The sequence below is a fragment of the Musa acuminata genome, chromosome BXJ3-4 (assembly GCF_036884655.1).
Source record: "Musa acuminata AAA Group cultivar baxijiao chromosome BXJ3-4, Cavendish_Baxijiao_AAA, whole genome shotgun sequence".
Taxonomy (NCBI): Eukaryota; Viridiplantae; Streptophyta; class Magnoliopsida; order Zingiberales; family Musaceae; genus Musa; species Musa acuminata.
In genome coordinates this window covers 35,690,360-35,707,588 of record NC_088352.1, presented here as the reverse complement: position 1 = coordinate 35,707,588, position 17,229 = coordinate 35,690,360, and the positions used below count along the sequence as shown (strand labels likewise).

The 17,229-nt window shown below is 41.9% G+C and overlaps 3 protein-coding genes across 8 annotated transcripts; all 3 read left to right on the top strand.

The window, feature by feature from the left end:
• The first annotated feature begins 1,720 nt into the window (after positions 1 to 1,720).
• LOC135637297 (shikimate O-hydroxycinnamoyltransferase-like) lies at positions 1,721 to 3,330 on the top strand. The gene is made up of 2 exons (XM_065149937.1): positions 1,721 to 2,165; positions 2,372 to 3,330. Exons 1-2 carry the CDS (start codon positions 1,743 to 1,745, stop codon positions 3,266 to 3,268), a joined length of 1,320 nt encoding a protein of 439 aa, XP_065006009.1. The 5' UTR covers positions 1,721 to 1,742; the 3' UTR covers positions 3,269 to 3,330.
• A 3,923-nt stretch (positions 3,331 to 7,253) lies between these two features.
• On the top strand, positions 7,254 to 9,956 carry LOC103998104 (multiple C2 domain and transmembrane region protein 7). The gene has a single exon (XM_009419851.3). It carries the CDS (start codon positions 7,385 to 7,387, stop codon positions 9,755 to 9,757), a length of 2,373 nt encoding a protein of 790 aa, XP_009418126.2. The 5' UTR covers positions 7,254 to 7,384; the 3' UTR covers positions 9,758 to 9,956.
• A 237-nt stretch (positions 9,957 to 10,193) lies between these two features.
• LOC103998975 (putative pentatricopeptide repeat-containing protein At1g13800) lies at positions 10,194 to 17,159 on the top strand. Of its 6 annotated transcripts, none has more exons than XM_065145944.1 (7): positions 10,194 to 13,431; positions 13,508 to 13,688; positions 14,804 to 14,895; positions 15,013 to 15,210; positions 15,383 to 15,498; positions 15,985 to 16,111; positions 16,511 to 17,159. In XM_065145944.1, exon 1 carries the CDS (start codon positions 10,375 to 10,377, stop codon positions 13,354 to 13,356), a length of 2,982 nt encoding a protein of 993 aa, XP_065002016.1. In that variant the 5' UTR covers positions 10,194 to 10,374; the 3' UTR covers positions 13,357 to 13,431; positions 13,508 to 13,688; positions 14,804 to 14,895; positions 15,013 to 15,210; positions 15,383 to 15,498; positions 15,985 to 16,111; positions 16,511 to 17,159. The 6 variants fall into 6 exon arrangements, with proteins under 6 accessions (XP_065002016.1, XP_009419261.2, XP_018677909.2 ...); XM_018822366.2 differs by lacking the exon at positions 15,383 to 15,498 and having other exon boundaries at positions 10,566 to 10,704; positions 10,878 to 13,431; XM_018822368.2 differs by lacking the exon at positions 15,383 to 15,498 and having other exon boundaries at positions 10,571 to 10,708; positions 10,878 to 13,431.
• Positions 17,160 to 17,229: the final 70 nt, after the last annotated feature.

The following is a 17,229-nucleotide window of genomic DNA, read 5'->3' as shown; positions in this document are numbered from 1 at the left end:
GATGAGTTGGTCGTACAGGGTCAATTCACTGTGGCCGGCTCCTCGGGCGGTAGTTGACTTAAGCTTTTGTACGAGCGCCGATCGACCTACACGGATCGGTGCCGCCTTGATCTTTTCGGGATGGTTGTACCATGATAATATCGTTCATACAGAGGGGGCGACAAGCGACTACCCGCCACGTGTGTGTTACGTGCCATATTGTACTTGAGGTTCCACGTTTGCATCATCGTGTCTGCTTGCCTGGGTCCACGTGGGCGATGACAAAACATGCCCTGATAAAAAAAGACACTAAAAAGTGTAGATAGAATATGTTATGGTGAATTTTTGCAAAGAAAATTATCTCATTTTGAGCTTTTGCCTCTTTCATTTTCAGAATTTTCAAACATCATTTATTTCTTTTAATATCTAAAATATTGTTTTGTATGTGTCAACCCCATCTAATTATAATACTTTTCACTATTACTATTTTCAGCAATACTGGAAAAATACTATAATGTAATAAAAAAAAATATAACATAGTCTTTTGTATAAATTTTATAAAAATATTATGTTTTATAATATTTTCATACTAAGTTAAGAGTGTTTTCAACAAAAATACTTTGACACAATGTTTTTGCTTTCAGCAATATTAGGAAAACATGGTAACATAATATTTTTATACTATGTTATAGTATTTTTCAGGTATCATTAAAAATACTATAGTGCAATAAGCAATATTGTAACTTGATCGATTCACACTATCGATCGGTCTATAGGGAAAAAAAAAAGAAAAAAAAATAATATATAGTTAGAGATATTTTAGATATTAGACAAAAATATGGATGGTTAGAAAATCTTAAAAATGGAGGACACTTTATGAGAAAAACAAAAAAAAAGATTATTTTCAGGAATTCACCTAATAGGTTATCGACCATAAAAGAAGCAAAAATGAAAAATATCAATTATATAAATTGAGTGATAGCATACAATAAGAAACTTCCAACATAATAATAAATGAGCGCCGGTGAGAGTACAAAAGCAATTAACGACATTCCACTTTATGATGTTGACGGTTGTTTGTTCTTTGATCTCATTTATCGAGATTGTCTTTTTCCTCTCACTCTTTCCTTTTTAAGTTTGTTTAAACACGTAATACTACAAATCTCACAATAAATTATAAATCTTTTAATAGACCCATCTTAATGGCATTCTAAAATCTTATCACCCCTTGGAATGCTATCACATATCAGTTTGATTAGTATTATAACACCCATCCATCTCTGAACCATATCGACAATGAGCCTAAATTTTGGTGGTGTCGATCAAATGCGTAGATGTGATCGCGTGTCTCGATTGCAGCCTGCCATCTTTCAAGCTGGGATTGGTCAGCGTCGACGTGGATTCGTATTACGTTGAGTCTTCTGACGCCATAAATTTCCGACATGAGTAGTTTTGAACAGCTCAGCCATACATTACTATTACGTGGGCTCTAAGTAGCCACGTCGGCGATTGGGTTCCAATTATTGTGGATCGTCTCCATCTCCCACCGACCCACTTATCCCATTTTGGTAACTCGGTAGGTTATGGTAGTGATATATCAAACTCAGATTCGAGTTCAATCGGATCATATCGCGGATCGGGTAACCACATGTGAATTAGACCCAAATATCTGAGGTAAGTCGATGCAGGATTTACATGACACACTCACTATAAATGCATGCAACGTCCTCCATAAAGGGATAAGCCACTTGCAGAGAGATCCAATGGCGGTCCAAGTGACGAGCTCCTGCCTTGTGACTCCCGAGAAGGAGACCCCCACCCAAGCCATTTGGCTCTCCACCTTGGATCTCTTCCAGATCCGGGCTCACGTCGCCACCGTCTACTTCTACAGACCGCCCGCCACCGGTGACCCCGCCGGCTTCTTCTCGCCGGAGGCCCTCAAGGCTGGCCTGCGCAAAGCCCTGGTGCCGTTTTACCTGTTTGCCGGCCGGATCGGCACCGACCGGAACGGCCGGACCGAGATCAAGTGCAACGGCAAGGGCGCGCTCTTCGTGGAAGCCAAGTCGGAGGAGCTCACCGTCGATAAGTTCGGAGACTTCGCGCCGTCGCCTGAGTGCAGGCGGATGCTGGTACCCAGCGTGAGTCCTGACGACGGAGACGACGCCGTCCCTCTTCTACTGCTTCAGGTAACTCTTCTCGCTGCGCTCATCGTGTGAAGAGAACACGGACATTGTTTGGCTGCGCGGTGTGCGCGCGAACGCAGACACCAGTGTGTGGTCTACCGGTGAAGGCCATCGGTGGGTTGGTAGCGATATCGAGCCTGCAGCTTGCCAAAGAGAGCAACGACAACCAACCGCATGATCTGAACTCACTTGATGTTTGCCTTCTTTAGGTCACGTACTTCAAGTGCGGCGGAGTGTGCCTGGGCGTCGGCCTGCACCACTTGGTCTCCGACGGCGTCGCGTCCCTTCACTTCATCAATGCGTGGTCGGACATCACCAGGGGCGTCGACCTCGCGGTGCCGCCCTTCCTCGACCGCACCCTTCTCCTCCCTCGGTCCCCGCCGTCGGTCCTCTTCCCCCACCACGAGTTCAAGCGGTGCCCCGCCGGGCGCAACGCGTCCGCCGACAAGCCCGCCGTGTCCACCGCGATCCTCGCGCTCTCCGCCGACCAGCTCGCCGCGCTGAAGACCGCGTGCGCCAAGGTGGCGTCGAGTCGGCGCGTCACCACCTACGAAGCGGTGGCCGGGCACGTCTGGCGTCGCGCATGCGAGGCCCGCCGCCTCGACGCCGGACGCGAGACCCGCGTCTACATCACCACCGACGGCCGCCGCCGCCTGAGGCCCCCGCTGCCACCGGGATACGTCGGGAACGTGATATTTCCGACCGTCGCGGTCGCGACGGTCGGGGACGTGACGTCAGAGACGACCGCGGACGCCGCCAGTAGGATCCACCGCGCCATCACTCTCATGGACGACGAGTACTTGCGGTCTGCGCTGGACTTCTTGGAGATGGAGGAGGACGTGAAGAGTCTGGGCCGATGGGCCGGCAACTTTACGTCGGCGGATCTCTCCATCACTTGCTGGACGTCCCTCCCGATCTACGAAGCCGACTTCGGCTGCGGGCTGCCGGAGTTTATGGGGCCGGCGACGATGTTCTATGGCGGTCTGTGCTACATTATGCCCAAGCCGCCGGCCAAGGCGGGGGGCGTTTTGGTGGCCGTCTCACTGGAGGCGGAGTTCATGGACCGCTTCAAGGAGCTCTTCTATGACACCAACGCCGAGAAGTGAGAAGGAGCACAACTGCAGTCCGGTTTGCTTATCTATGTTGTGATGAATGGAATGTTCTATGATGGGTGTGTCTTTGTTGGGAAGCAATGAGAAGATAAAAAGCTAAACACAGAATCAGAATAACCCAAAATATAATCAAATTTCATTAAGAAAAATTGACTACAACTCCTCAATCAATACTTTGTAGCACATCATCTAAACTTATTATGACAATTACATATATTTGAATCATCACAATCAAGTAGGCATCCTAAATCAAATAAACTCTTATTTTGACATCTCCTAAACTAACAAAACTTATACTAATATTATTTTAACACTCCCTCATCATACTAATATATTTAATTATAAGTTTATCCCTTCAAAATAAAAATTTATAGGTTGGTCCGAATCTATTATAATTAATTATAATTCTACTAATATATTATATATTTAATTATAATTATACTAATTTATTTAATTATACGATACATCGAGTTCTTGGGAGCGATATATCTTTTTGAAAAATATAAATTCTTTAGAATCCATTTTGTGTTTTACTTTTTTTTTTCAAAATTTATAGGTCCTTTGATTTAAGCAAATTTACATCTTTCAAAAGTTTTAACTAAAATATTGTATTTTCTTTGAAAATCTAAGTAAAGTTTGAGATGACAAATAATTGCTACTCCTAAAGTTTGAAGATTTTTTTCTTTAACATAGCAGAAAGAAAGGAAGAAAAAACACATGGAAGATTATAATAAATTAAATTATTAAAAAAATATTTTTTTAAATAAATGAATAAAGAAACGCTTTAAAGGGAGGAAATTAATTGCCAATCGAAATAATTCATCAAGAAAATTTTACTATCTCTAAATGCTATTGTATGCATAAATAAAGAATAAGATTTTTCATATCTATCCTTCATAATCATAGTAGGTATCGATGAGGTCCACCTAATGGACCATTATCAATCACTATTGCATGGAAGAATCCAAAAATAAGATGTAGAATAATGGTTGCTAGAATTATCCATGTCTATGTAGGTTTAAAATACACCAACAGTGACACAAGCAAATTAATGTGGCTTCGATAAATATCTAAGTTAACACTCATTATTATTATTATTATTATTTTAAGAAAGAGATGTTCTAAATTATGCTTTAATTCATTATTATGAGGTTTTGTATATCTACCTTTACTGTGTTGAAGAGTATCAAATGCTACCAATAATTATGACATATATCTACATTTTTAGGGGGTTTAACATATCTACCTTTGCTGTGTTTAAAGAATATCAATTTTTTTAACATATATCCCTTTTATCAGCATCTATAAAAAAGAGGACTAACCAAGTCAGACCGTAGTTGGAATTTGCTAAGTTGACTTCAAAATATTTAAAGATATCATATGCTTAATTTTTTAAAAGAATTTATAAAGCTTTAGAAAGGGACTAATATCAATTGAAATTCAAAGGTACATTGGTGAAGTTTAAAGTTTTTATAGCTATTATATATATATATATATATATATATATATATATATATATATATATATATATATATATATATATATACTATTTCTCAAATTTATTTGACTGAATCAAAGGAGGCATTTTTTTTCATATTTTAAAGGAGTGTCTCTATCTTTTTAAAATATTAGAATACCCCAAACACGACATAATAATAGCTCTCTTATTCTTTATATATTGATATATAGAGTGAATCGGTCAATCAATTTTGGGTTGGATATATAAGGTGAATCGATCCAATTCTTTAATTACAATGTTCTTGAATAGGTTTATTATATTTTTCAAACCACTATAAAACCTATTTAAAAAGTCTCCTATTTGTTTATTCTTATTTTTAAACCAATAAAAATAATTATTTAAAATATTATTTTTATATATAAGTTGGTTTCAATTAGGTTTTGAATCCATTAGCCTTAGTTATTATGTTTTTGAATAAACTTATAATATCTCGATGGAGTGTTAAAAATATTATAACCCTATTCAAATATACTGACATAACCTATCTATTCAGATACTATTATTCCAAAACGAATAATAAAAATATATATTTTATATAAATTAGTTTATATTGGGTTTTAAGTCCATTTTATTTAGCTATAATATATTTGAACATATTTATAGTATATGTTTTGTACTTAAGAGGCAAAGAGTGTTCGAAAGAGTGTTACAATATCGTAGAGGTGGATCTATCGATCACGAAGATAAAGATGTATATACGAGACAACATATAATAGTGTGTTAAGTAGAAAAAGAAGATTGAGTGATGTTCAACTCGAAAGAGTGTTATAGTATTGTAGAGGTGGATCTATTGATCACGAAGATAAACATGCAGATACGAGACAACATATAATAGTTTCATGGGCATTACGGTGCCATGGTATAACAGAGGCGAAACTTCCGTGAGGTCATCAATCTCTTATTCTCATGGAGGGAGAGTGTTGGTCATGAAAATGGTCAAAGAGTTGGAGAATGCAAAGACAAACTCTAAGTACCGAGATAAAGTTAAAGGGTAGAGGTCAGAAAACTTCATAAGATCGATGTTAATAAGCTTTTTATCAAGATAATCGAAAATGGAGGATTCTGAGTCGATGCAAGAGTGCTCGACCAAGGAATGAAATATATAGTAGTACATGGTATTGTACCGTTTCTACTTAAAGGAGTAGACGATATAAATAATGAAGAAGATGATACAATCCCAAAGACGACTAAAACTATTAGAGACTTACTTCAAGTCATAGTGAAATTTTACTCTTTTCGAGCAAAATTTTTTACATTCTAGAAGTTCGATAACAATGAAAAGATGAATCACAGTGACCAACTCAACACAAGGAGTACAAATACTTTGAATGTTTCAAAAGTACGAGCAAATAACAAGCCAAGACTAGTAACTTTTATCTTATCGACCCTTAAGAAATTGAGCGAAATTAAATATCTCAATTTTTTTATTTATCTAGATAAGCTATATAAAAGCTTAAAGATTATTCAAAAAAATTTAGTAGAAGATAATATTATTAAATCCTTATCGACGGTGATCGATGCTTCGTTTTTAAGATATTTTAGAGATTATGAAAAGATAAGGTGTCCCTTGGAAAATCTAGAAACCTACGTAGCTCACTGAGAAAATTAAAAAAAGAGTCTTTTTAATTACTTAATTTATTTTAATAAGGTTGGTGCTGTCAAGGCCTATATCGGCAAATATTCATGAGGCAATAGGAGAATCGAACCCCCATGCGGGACCCACCACTATTGACGTTTGTATACTTACATCGTTAATTAGGTCGTGGGCAGCAAAGAATCCTTCAATAGCAGCCCAACTAGACATTAGAAAAGTTTCTTATTCTCTTTATGCAAGTCAAAGAAGACTCCTCGATCAAGAAATCGACGAGAGGCATAATGCTTAAGCTGGAAATCATCAATTAAGGTTGTTCATGTACCGTTCCCATTTTCAGATTGGAGAGTGACATTAAATTATCTCTCTCTCTTTTTTTTTCTAAAAGTTTAGTGTAATTTCATATGTTGATCGAGAGATAAGCATTTTATCATCTTTCTAGTAGCATTTCATATATTCTTTAGTTATTGATTTCGGAGATTTTTCTCTTAATTTTGAAGTCTTCTCTTGATTTCTCTCTCGTGTATTCTTCGACTCTTTTTAGATGATACTCTTCTCTTTCAATTGGCCTCTATATAGGTGGATACTGTGCGTTTTCTATAGTTTATTCAGGTTGTACTTGTTTATGCACTGCTAGGGTGGCGTACAAAGGATGCTGTTTCTTCTCCATTGGTCGTCACTCGTCCGTCTCTTGTTTCTCTATTCGGTTTCGTTGACCAGTCTCGATCTCTCATCTACCGCGACCAACTACAGAATCATCGAAGGAGGTCAATGCCGTGCCCAACAGAATCTTGATGCCGATTACGATGGCCAAATATCGAGAAGAACCGACAAATATAAGGACGTCAATGCCGTGCCCAACAAGCGTGTGAATGTTCATCAGCGTCGCTCATCCTTCCTCCTTGACCGCCCTCGCGACCTACGCCCGCAATCTATTCCAACTCCTTATGTTCATCAACCTCTGAACCAGAGAGCAGCAACTGCAGCGTCGAAGGAGCGGATGACGCCCGAAACGACTCCGGCTAGGATGTTTTCGGAGCAGCCGGCGGAGTTCCAGCTCAAAGAGACCAGCCCTTCTCTTGGCGGGGAAAAGATCGTCGGAGGCCGGAGGATCAAGGGGGAGAAGGCAGGTGCCTTTGACCTCGTGGAAAAGATGGAGTACCTCTTCGTGCGGGTGGTGAAGGCGCGTGAATTACCCGCCAAAGACATCACCGGGGGCCTTGACCCTTACGTCGAGGTGAGGCACGGCAACTTCAAGGGAACCACGAAGCACTTCGAGAAGAACCACAACCCCGAGTGGAATCACGTGTTCGCGATCGCTAAAGACCGGTTGCAAGCAACCTCCGTCGAGGTCATGCTCAAAGACAAGGTCCTCGTCACGGATGATCTCGTGGGGCTCGTGCGCTTCGATCTCAACGAGGTCCCTACGCGAGTTCCTCCCGACAGCCCACTGGCGCCGGAGTGGTACCGGCTCGAGGACAAGAAGGGGGACAAGGTCAAAGGCGAACTGATGCTGGCCGTTTGGTACGGAACCCAAGCGGACGAGGCCTTCGCCTACGCGACGCACTCCGATGCTACGCCGGCCGTTGATGCCCAAATCCTGAACAGTTACGTCCGCGCAAAGGTTTACCACGCGCCAAGGCTGTGGTACGTTCGAGTCAACATCATCGAAGCCCACGATATCTTTGCGTCCGACAAGAGTAGGATTCCGGAAGTGCTTTGCAGAGCGCGAATCGGAAGCCAGATGATGAAGACGAAGGCGATCCAGTCTCGGATGCCGATCTTCCGGTGGAATGAAGAGTTCATGTTTGTGGCCGCAGAACCTTTCGAGGAGCAACTAGTCCTATCCGTAGAAGATCGCATTGGGCCCAGCAAGGAAGAGGTGATCGCCCATGTCCATATCCCTTTGACGTCCGTGGATAAGCGCGTCGATGACCGGAACATCCGCCCGAAATGGTTCAACCTCAAGAAGCCGGTGGTGGTGGACTTGGACCAGCTTAAGGAAGACAAGTTCTCCAGTAAGGTTCACGTACGCATCTGCCTCGACGGAGGATACCATGTGCTCGATGAGTCCACTCAATACACCAGCGACCTGCGACCATCGGCGAAGCCGCTGTGGAAGCCCCCGATCGGGGTGCTCGAGCTTGGCATCCTGACGGCCGACGGGCTCCACCCGACGAAGACACGGGAGGGGAAGGGCGCCTGCGACTCCTACTGCGTCGCCAAGTACGGGCACAAGTGGGTGAGGACTCGTACCGTCGTCGACAACCTCAGCCCAAGGTTCAATGAGCAGTACACCTGGGACGTCTACGATCATGCCACCGTGCTCACCGTCGGAGTCTTCGACAACTGCCAGCTCGGCGAGAAGAGCTTCAGTTCCAATGGCAACAAGGACACCAAGATCGGGAAGGTAAGAATCCGTCTTTCTACCCTCGAAACCGGACGCATCTACACCAACTCGTATCCTCTGCTCGTCCTCCACAACTCTGGCGTGAAGAAGATGGGAGAGCTCCACCTTGCCATACGGTTCTCGGTGACGTCAATGCTCAACACGATGTACATATACTCGAAGCCCCTCTTACCCAAGATGCACTACACACGTCCATTACCGCTGCTTCAGCAAGAGACGCTCCGTCATCAAGCCGTCCAACTTGTTGCCGCTCGGCTGGGCCGAATGGAGCCGCCTCTGCGGAAGGAGGTCGTGGAGTACATGTCGGACGCTCAATCTCACTTGTGGAGCATGCGCCGAAGCAGAGCCAACATCTACCGGTTGATGTCCGTCTTCTCAGGCTTGGTCGCAGTGGGAAGATGGTTCGGCCAGGTTTGCGCGTGGAAGAACACCATCACGACCATACTAGTGCACATCCTCTTCCTCATGCTCGTCTGCTTTCCTGAGTTGATACTTCCGACGGTCTTCCTCTACATGTTTGTTATAGGGGTTTGGAACTACCGGTTCCGCCCTCGCAAACCCCCCCACATGAACACGAAGATCTCCAACGTCGAGCAAGTGCACCCCGATGAACTCGACGAAGAATTCGACCTGTTTCCTACCTCTCGCAGCCCGGAGATTGTGAGGATGAGGTATGATAGGCTGAGGAGTTGGGCCGGAAAGATGCAGACGGTGGTGGGCGACATAGCGACGCAAGGTGAGAGACTACATCTGCTGCTGTCATGGAGGGATCCTCGGGCCACGGCGATGTTCATGGTGTTCTGCCTCTTCATGGCGGCGTTGCTGTACGTGACGCCGTTCCAGGTGGTGGCAATCGTGGCTGGGTTCTACGTGATGAGGCATCCAAGGTTCAGGCACAAATTGCCATCTCCGCTTGCCAACTTCTTCCGTCGATTGCCGGCGCGGACCGACAGCTTGCTCTAGTGCAGTAGCAGCTTGAATTGGATGATTTGTGACAGCAGCAGTCTCATACTCGACGTGTTCCTTTCTGCTCTACGCTTGTAATGTCGAAATAGGCAGTGATCGGTTCACTTTCTTGAAGCTTTGGTGTTGTAGCTTATGTAAGAAGACTATGTTGAGTTACACTGTAAACATGTAGAATCCTGATGCAATACTTGTTTTCCTGGTTTTGTGTTGCTTTAAAAACTGTTCCCTACTGAGATCAACGGTAGCGAAGAATCCACGTGGATTTAGACAAACTTTGTCGGGTTTTTAGCATATAGTCAAATGAATCGGCATGACTAAGTCGAACATGACCCATTAGCTTTGAATGGGTCGACAGCATAAAAGGGACCAAATTGATCGCGTAATGATGGGCTTGTCTTGAGATCTTGGCCCAGAAATAATTTTTAGTCGTCAGGAAAACATAGGGTTTTAGGACGAACACCACGCGGGCACAAACGTTCCCTTCGCTAGATCGACAAGCACGCAGAATTCTCCTCTCCTCCTCCCTTCTTCATGTGACCCGCACAAACCCCATAGCCTCAATCCTCACATCTCAATGTTTCCGTTCTGCATAACCAGCCGACTTCCGAAGAGCCATGGGACGGCTTCGTATACTCCCAACGTTCCTTCTTAGCAGACCGATCACCGCCGCCATCGCTTCCGGTTGCCGCCGCTCCTTCCGTTGGGCAACCGCCGCCGCCGACGATGACGACAATACCATTTTCCAAGAAGTCACGGAGGGGAACGAGAAGCCGAGGACCGCGCCGCTCTCACCCCCCCACTGCGACTTGACTTCTGCTCGCGTCCTTCGCGTGCTGCGCCTCCGGAATCCTTATGCTGCCTTCGCTTCCGTCAAGGAGTTTGAGAACCTCGGCTTCCGACACACTCTTGATACTTACTCTGAACTCGTTGGCGTGTTAGGCGAGGCAGGTCATCGGAAACGGCTGATTTTTTTGTTCTCTGATATGTTCTTGATGAATTCCAGGAGTCTGGGTTTCGAGGTCTCGGATGTCTTTGACGTTCTTTATCGGAGGTCTTACGGCACTAGCGTGATGATCGTGGTCTTTGATGCACTGATCAAGGCGTATGTTCTCTGCAGGATGCCTCAACAAGCTGCAGATGCGTTGTCCCAGCTGCCGAGCCTTGGATTCGTGCCGTCGATAAAGACTTGCAGCTATCTCATGAACTACCTTGCTGAAAGTGGCAACTTGGATTTGGTACTTCAGGTGTTCGAAAAAATGATGATGCTTGGCATAGATCTGGATGCTTATGCATTCACCATATTGATCAAGTCATTGTGTCGGGAAGGGAAGCTGGATGAGACTCTTGGTGTTTTGGATGTGATGAGGAAGGTCGGCATTCAGCCCGATCGGATTACTTATCACACCGTTATAGAAGGAATGTGTACCAACGGGAAACCTGATTCGGCTTATGTACTTCTTAAAGAGATCACAGGAAGGGGCATACTTTTGGGTCGCATTGCTTATAACAAAGTGATTAGCAGGTTGTGTAAAGAGAAGAGAGTTCGAGAAGCAGAAAACGTTTTGGAGGACATGACAAGACAAGGAGTGGTTGCAGATGCATTCAGCTATCGATGTCTCGTCAAAGGGCACTGCATAGGTGGAAATTTCTTAAGAGCATTAGATCTTTATGAGGAGATGGTTTCCAAGGGTATTAGAACAGATCATGTGATAAAGACTTGCAGTTATCTCATGAACTACCTAGCTGAAAGAGGCAAGTCGGATTTGGTACTGCAGGTGTTCGATAAAATGAAGATGTTTGGGATAGGTCTGGATGCTTATGCATTCACCATATTGATCAAGGCATTGTGCCGGGAAGGGAAGCTGGATGAGACTCTTGGTGTTTTGGATGTGATGAGGGAGGTGGGTGTTCAGCCCGATCGGATTACTTATCACACTGTTATACAAGGAATGTGTACCAATGGGAAACCTGATTTGGCTTATGTACTTCTAAATGTGATCACAAAAAGCGGCATACTTCTGGATCGTGTTGCTTATAACAAAGTGATTAGCAGGTTGTGTAAAGAGAAGAGAGTTCAAGAAGCAGAAAACGTTTTAGAGGACATGAACAGACAAGGAATACTTGCGGATGCATTCAGCTATCAATGTCTCATCAAAGGTCATTGCATAGGTGGGAATCTCTTAAGGGCATTAGATCTTTATGAGGAGATGGTATCCAAGGGTATTAGAACAGATCATGTGATTGTCAGTCTCTTGCTCCAATATTTGTGTAAAGCGGGCATGACTTCTAAAGCATTAGAGTACTTCTGTAGATTTAGAGAGTCAGGAATTTTGCTTGACAAGATTCTTTACAATATTGCAATAGATATCCACTGTAAGTTGGGAAATATGAGTGAAGCAGTGAAACTGCTCCTTGAGATGGAGTGTCAGGGATTATCTCCAGATAGAATCCACTTCACCAGTTTGATAAAAGGGTATTGCAATAAGGGTGATATGGCTAATGCTCGGAAGGTGTTTATTCATATGCTGAACATCAGTGTGGATCCTGATCCTGTGACATATAATATACTTGCTAGAGGGTTTTGTAGAAATGGTCCTGTTGATGATGCATTTTACCTTGTAGCCTACATGTTCAACCATGGCATACAGCCAAATGAAATTACCTATCATTTGGTAATTGACAGCCTTTGCAGAGAAGGAAAGTTAGAGGAGTCAAACATACTATTAAACACGTTAGTGGAGAGGGGAGTTGCTCAAAGCTCCCTTCTAGTCAGTGCAATGGTTTCTTGTCACCTGCAAACTCATTGTACTGTGGAGGCTTATGCACTTTTTATTTGGTTATTCAGGCAAGGATATCATGTGAATGAAATTGCTTGCTCGAAGCTCATAACTGAGCTTTGTAAGGAGGGAGATATAAGGAGAGCCTCTGTGGTATTTAAGTCGATGTTAAGTAGGCAAATTACCCCAGATGAGATATGCTATAGCAAACTTATTAGAGCTTATTCCCGGATTGGAGATATGACGAGTGCTCATGTTTGGTTCAAGGACATGCTGAAACGAGGACTATCACTAGATGTTGTAGTATATACTACATTAATGGATGGATACTGCAAGGTCAATCGCTTACATGAAGCTTTTCAATTGTTTGTTGAGATGATTGAAAGTGGAATTAGTGCTGATGTGCTCGCACTCACAGTTATATTGGATGGCCACTTGAAAGAAACTCGTCGTCAATATTACAATAATAGAGAAGACAAAGTTAAAATGAGATCTAAGTGTTTAATGCTGTTACATAACATGAGAACAATGGAGATCAAACTCGATGTCATTTGCTATAACGTATTGATTGATGGGTATTGCAGGTTGGAATATGTTCAGCTTGCACACAAACTATTTTCTGAGATGATTGAAAGAGGGTTGTCACCTGATGCTTGTATGTACACTGCACTAGTCTGTGGTTACTGTCACCTTGGTGAAGTTTGTAAAGCCGAAGACTTGGTCGATGAAATGCTACTGAAAGGAATACGGCCTGATAAAGTCACTATCTCAGTCATTGAGCGGTGGAGTTTGCGGCCTAGAATGTTGCAGTTTCAGTAGTTCTGAATCAGATAGGTGATAAGGATCAGTTACCATGTTTAATTGCTAGGAAGACAAAGATTTACCATTCGTCAGGTACATGTATTTTATGTAAAGTAGCTCAATAAACTATTCTGTGATTTTCTATATCTAAGTGGTGTGGCTATTGCAGGTTATGAAGCATGGTTAATTAGGCTCGTGACGAAGAACTGAATTTTTTTGGACCTTTAATGTGTGCTTGGAGTAATCATGCTTATTGTTGGTTGGCTCCTTGCCCTTTTGATTGCTTATTATTGGTCCATTTGCCGAGCATCTTTAAGTCGGTCAACATTAAATTGACAAACTTATAAAAGGTTGAACTTACCTACTTGTCTTCAATTAATTTTCTTTTATTTATTTTGTCATATCACTTTGCATGCATCACATCGGCTCTTTTTAGTATATTTCAATATCAGTCAGCCTCAACTTGATTTTTCTCCATATATAGATGCATATGAGTACTCAAATTGAGCAGAGTAGTAGTATGAATTCTTTCACCTCCTAAGGCTCAGATCACAAGCTAAAATTTTTGAATAGGTTGGAAAGAGGGTCCTTCATTTGCTAGTCTTATTGGAATGGTCTACATTGAGTCACCAGCTCTGAAACAATTAGGTCTCTCAAAACCTAATTTGCAGCTGGTAATAAGTTCTGCTGCTGAATTGTTGCTTTATCTTTGTTACGATTTAACTAATTTGCAGCTGGTAATAAGTTCATCTGCTGAATTGTTGCTTTATCTTTTTTACGATTTAACTTGTAATTCTTCTATCTTTTTGTTCCATGTAATCAAATCCTTCTATTCACATTTATGGTTTATATCATGTTACACCATTGGAGTTACCCGTTGATTATTCACTTATGCCTGCATATACCATCTGATCTTGAAATATTAAATATAGCAATTAAAGAAAGATGAACTTTAAGATAAAGGTTTATTGGGGCTACTTGGTTATGCTGTGTTTTAATTTAAAGCCAAATTTAATGCCACATCAAAAATCCAAATTCCAATCCCAGCCTAGCCCAGTTTGTCTCTTGGTTGGTTCTTTCCTAGCCCTCACCAAAAAATATCATGAAATTAGGATTTACTTGAACTGATTGGATTGACAATTTATTGGGTTGGGCTAGGCCAAAGTTTGAATCAGATGATTAATTTGATCGTAGCAAAGTGCAATAGATTCAATTAAGTTATTGTCCTCATTCCAGTCATCATTCTCAGTTTGTTAGGTTGCTATAGCAACCCCTCTGTGTGTACAATCCTTTGATATCTGAAGTGTTTCAAGTGTCGTCACTTTGGTTTACTTCTTCCTAATTTATTCTTAAGAATTTAACTGCTTCTGGTTACACCTATGTGTATTTCTAATTTTGTTTGATCTGTTTATGTCATTGTTGCAATCACTTTGTCGGTAGAATGACAATCGTTTTCATTTATCAGGTGGAGATTTCATCGATTAGTGGCTTACCAGAAAGTTATGACAATCATAGCTCTTCTAATAGATCCAATGGAAAGGAAAATATCATTTCCTGGTAAATGAATGGTTATATATTTATCTATGATTAATTTTGCACCATTCATCTTTCCTTGTTTTTCACCTTGGCAAACAAATCCTTGATTAGTGGTCTTTCTGCATCGTTTTTGTGCAGGATCGAGAGAACTTTGGAGGTCTTCTCCATCAGTCCTCGTGGGTTCTGTGCTTATGGCAACTCCAGCAATGAGAATCCAGACGCTTCTGCTATCTATGAGTTCTAGTATTGGCACTGGTGGTCGTACAGTGTGCAGGATTTGCAGGAAATTGGCCAAATTCTTCCTGTGTCATACACTTTTCTTACAGATATGTACAGGTATTGTTGCTATGCCACCTCTTGTTTTGCTTGTCTGCGTCCATTTTGGATCTCAATTTTGCTTTTTATTTATAAATATACTTCAATTGTATCCCAAAAGTTTGCATTCAGCGAGGTGGTTTTGGGAATTATTCCTGATATCATTTCTTGTGTCTTTCTCTGGTATGAGTAGATTTTGAGCAACTGGAAAACACAAACCAATACTCCTTGCTTTGTAGTTTCAAGCTTAGGCATCAGGCTTGATCTGCTCCAATAAACAAATTTTCATAGGAAATAAGTCAAATTCATGTATGTTGTCTCTCTCTTTCCCAATCATTTTATTTCTTCCTGCATCTCATGAAGCTACTACTTATCTCATTGATTCAAGTTGTTGTGACTTCATAAGATACGTCATTAGCTATTTCTATGAATTTACAAACACAAGATGCAGTGGGCCCTCTAACATAGGAGAAACCAAAACGCTTCTTGAGCCAACAAAAAATGGATGATCGATGGTGTTTAATGCATCCTACAAAACATTTGGATTTAAGAAAAATTCTGATTCAAATCTAATTATTAGGGTTAGGGCAGTAGCTCAGTGATTTAAATCTTAACTTGAACATCTTGATTGAGGTGCATATCTTGTTACCTTCCCAACTATGACAGATGAAGGTATTGTGAGCAAGTCCCACTAGCATTTCAACAGTCTTAAACACAGCTGCCTCAAAACCTCTATTTGGTCAAAGCCAATTGCCAAATCTTCTAACTAATCACCCAATTGTCAAATATTTTCAGTCATCAAACCAACATATGCAGCATGAGAGCCAAACATGTCATCTTTGATGCAAGCACGAACATCTTCACATGGATGGAAGCGATTGGGTTGTTTGAGGCGGGGCAGATTCTGCTACAACATTGGTGGGTAAGAGCCTTCCATTTTAGCTTTTTTCTACTGCTTCTCTGAGCTAGGATTTGGATTCTTTTGGTCTGATCTGGGGACAGAAATGGCGGTCTTAATCTTATTCTCTTTTTTTTTATTTCATTTTCTCTCTAAAGGAGTTAAGTACTTATGTAATTAATAAGCACATTTCTAGTGATTATTAGCAGAATCATGTCTGGTAATTAAATTTTAATGGATTTAAATGTAAGATCCATGCTTGAACATTTTATTTGTGGATTCTGGTTTGGGGCGTTTTAGGCCATCCTACAATTCAGGTTTACTTGGGTTATGAGAAGTCTACTGGACATCAACTGCTGCTACTGATACACTTGTCGCTTCTGATACACTTGTTACTGATACACTTCTCGTCGTGTTCCACAGTTGGACTGCTGCCTCTCCACCCGGGGCTGACCTCCGGCTGTTCTCAGGAGCGCAACACCTTCACCATCCTGGAGCTCACCCAGCAGTTGTGGGCAGCTGAGAACATGACTGCGGGCTACCAACCCCGCAACAGCTGCCTCTGCTGTGTCTTTGCTATGTTCCATGCACTATCCATAACAAGAACATTGACTACTTCGTCACAGCTGATCCCCAGCAACATCAAGTCCAGCGCCTCCACCGGCCACTTTCATGGGCAACTCACTTCCTCATGTTCCACCACAAGGCCTCCTGCATTTTGTTACACCGGGAAAGGCATGGACTAGAGGGGGAGTTCACTGAGGCCAAGAGCAGCATGGATATGAAGATGAGTTGCTTCTGTCAGTGTGCGATTAGTCTGATATGAGTTCTGTTATCCATTTTTACACGTCAATCTCAATTCTCTCTCTCTCTCTCTCTCTCTAATGGAGGTAGCATCATATTATTTCACGAAACCATCCAGTATATATATATATATATAATATGATGTTTTCATGCAAGAATATGATGCTACTTCCATTAATGTGTTTACAATAATAAAAGCTTTTCCATAGCTTATTGTACAAATTCCATTGTTGGAAAGAAGTTAAATTTGCATGTGAGTTACATTATTTATCTTTATGTCTACTAAAACTGATTTACATGCACATTTTGATAGAACATATATCATGCAAGACCATGGC

Bases quoted from the DNA above. Each gene is read 5' to 3' on its own strand.
- LOC135637297 (XM_065149937.1), top strand. From the start codon at position 1,743: ATGGCGGTCCAAGTGACGAGCTCCTGCCTTGTGACTCCCGAGAAGGAG. The intron at 2,166-2,371 runs GTAACTCTTCTC...TGCCTTCTTTAG, and splicing joins TCCCTCTTCTACTGCTTCAG to GTCACGTACTTCAAGTGCGG.
- LOC103998104 (XM_009419851.3), top strand. From the start codon at position 7,385: ATGACGCCCGAAACGACTCCGGCTAGGATGTTTTCGGAGCAGCCGGCG.
- LOC103998975 (XM_009420986.3), top strand. From the start codon at position 10,375: ATGGGACGGCTTCGTATACTCCCAACGTTCCTTCTTAGCAGACCGATC.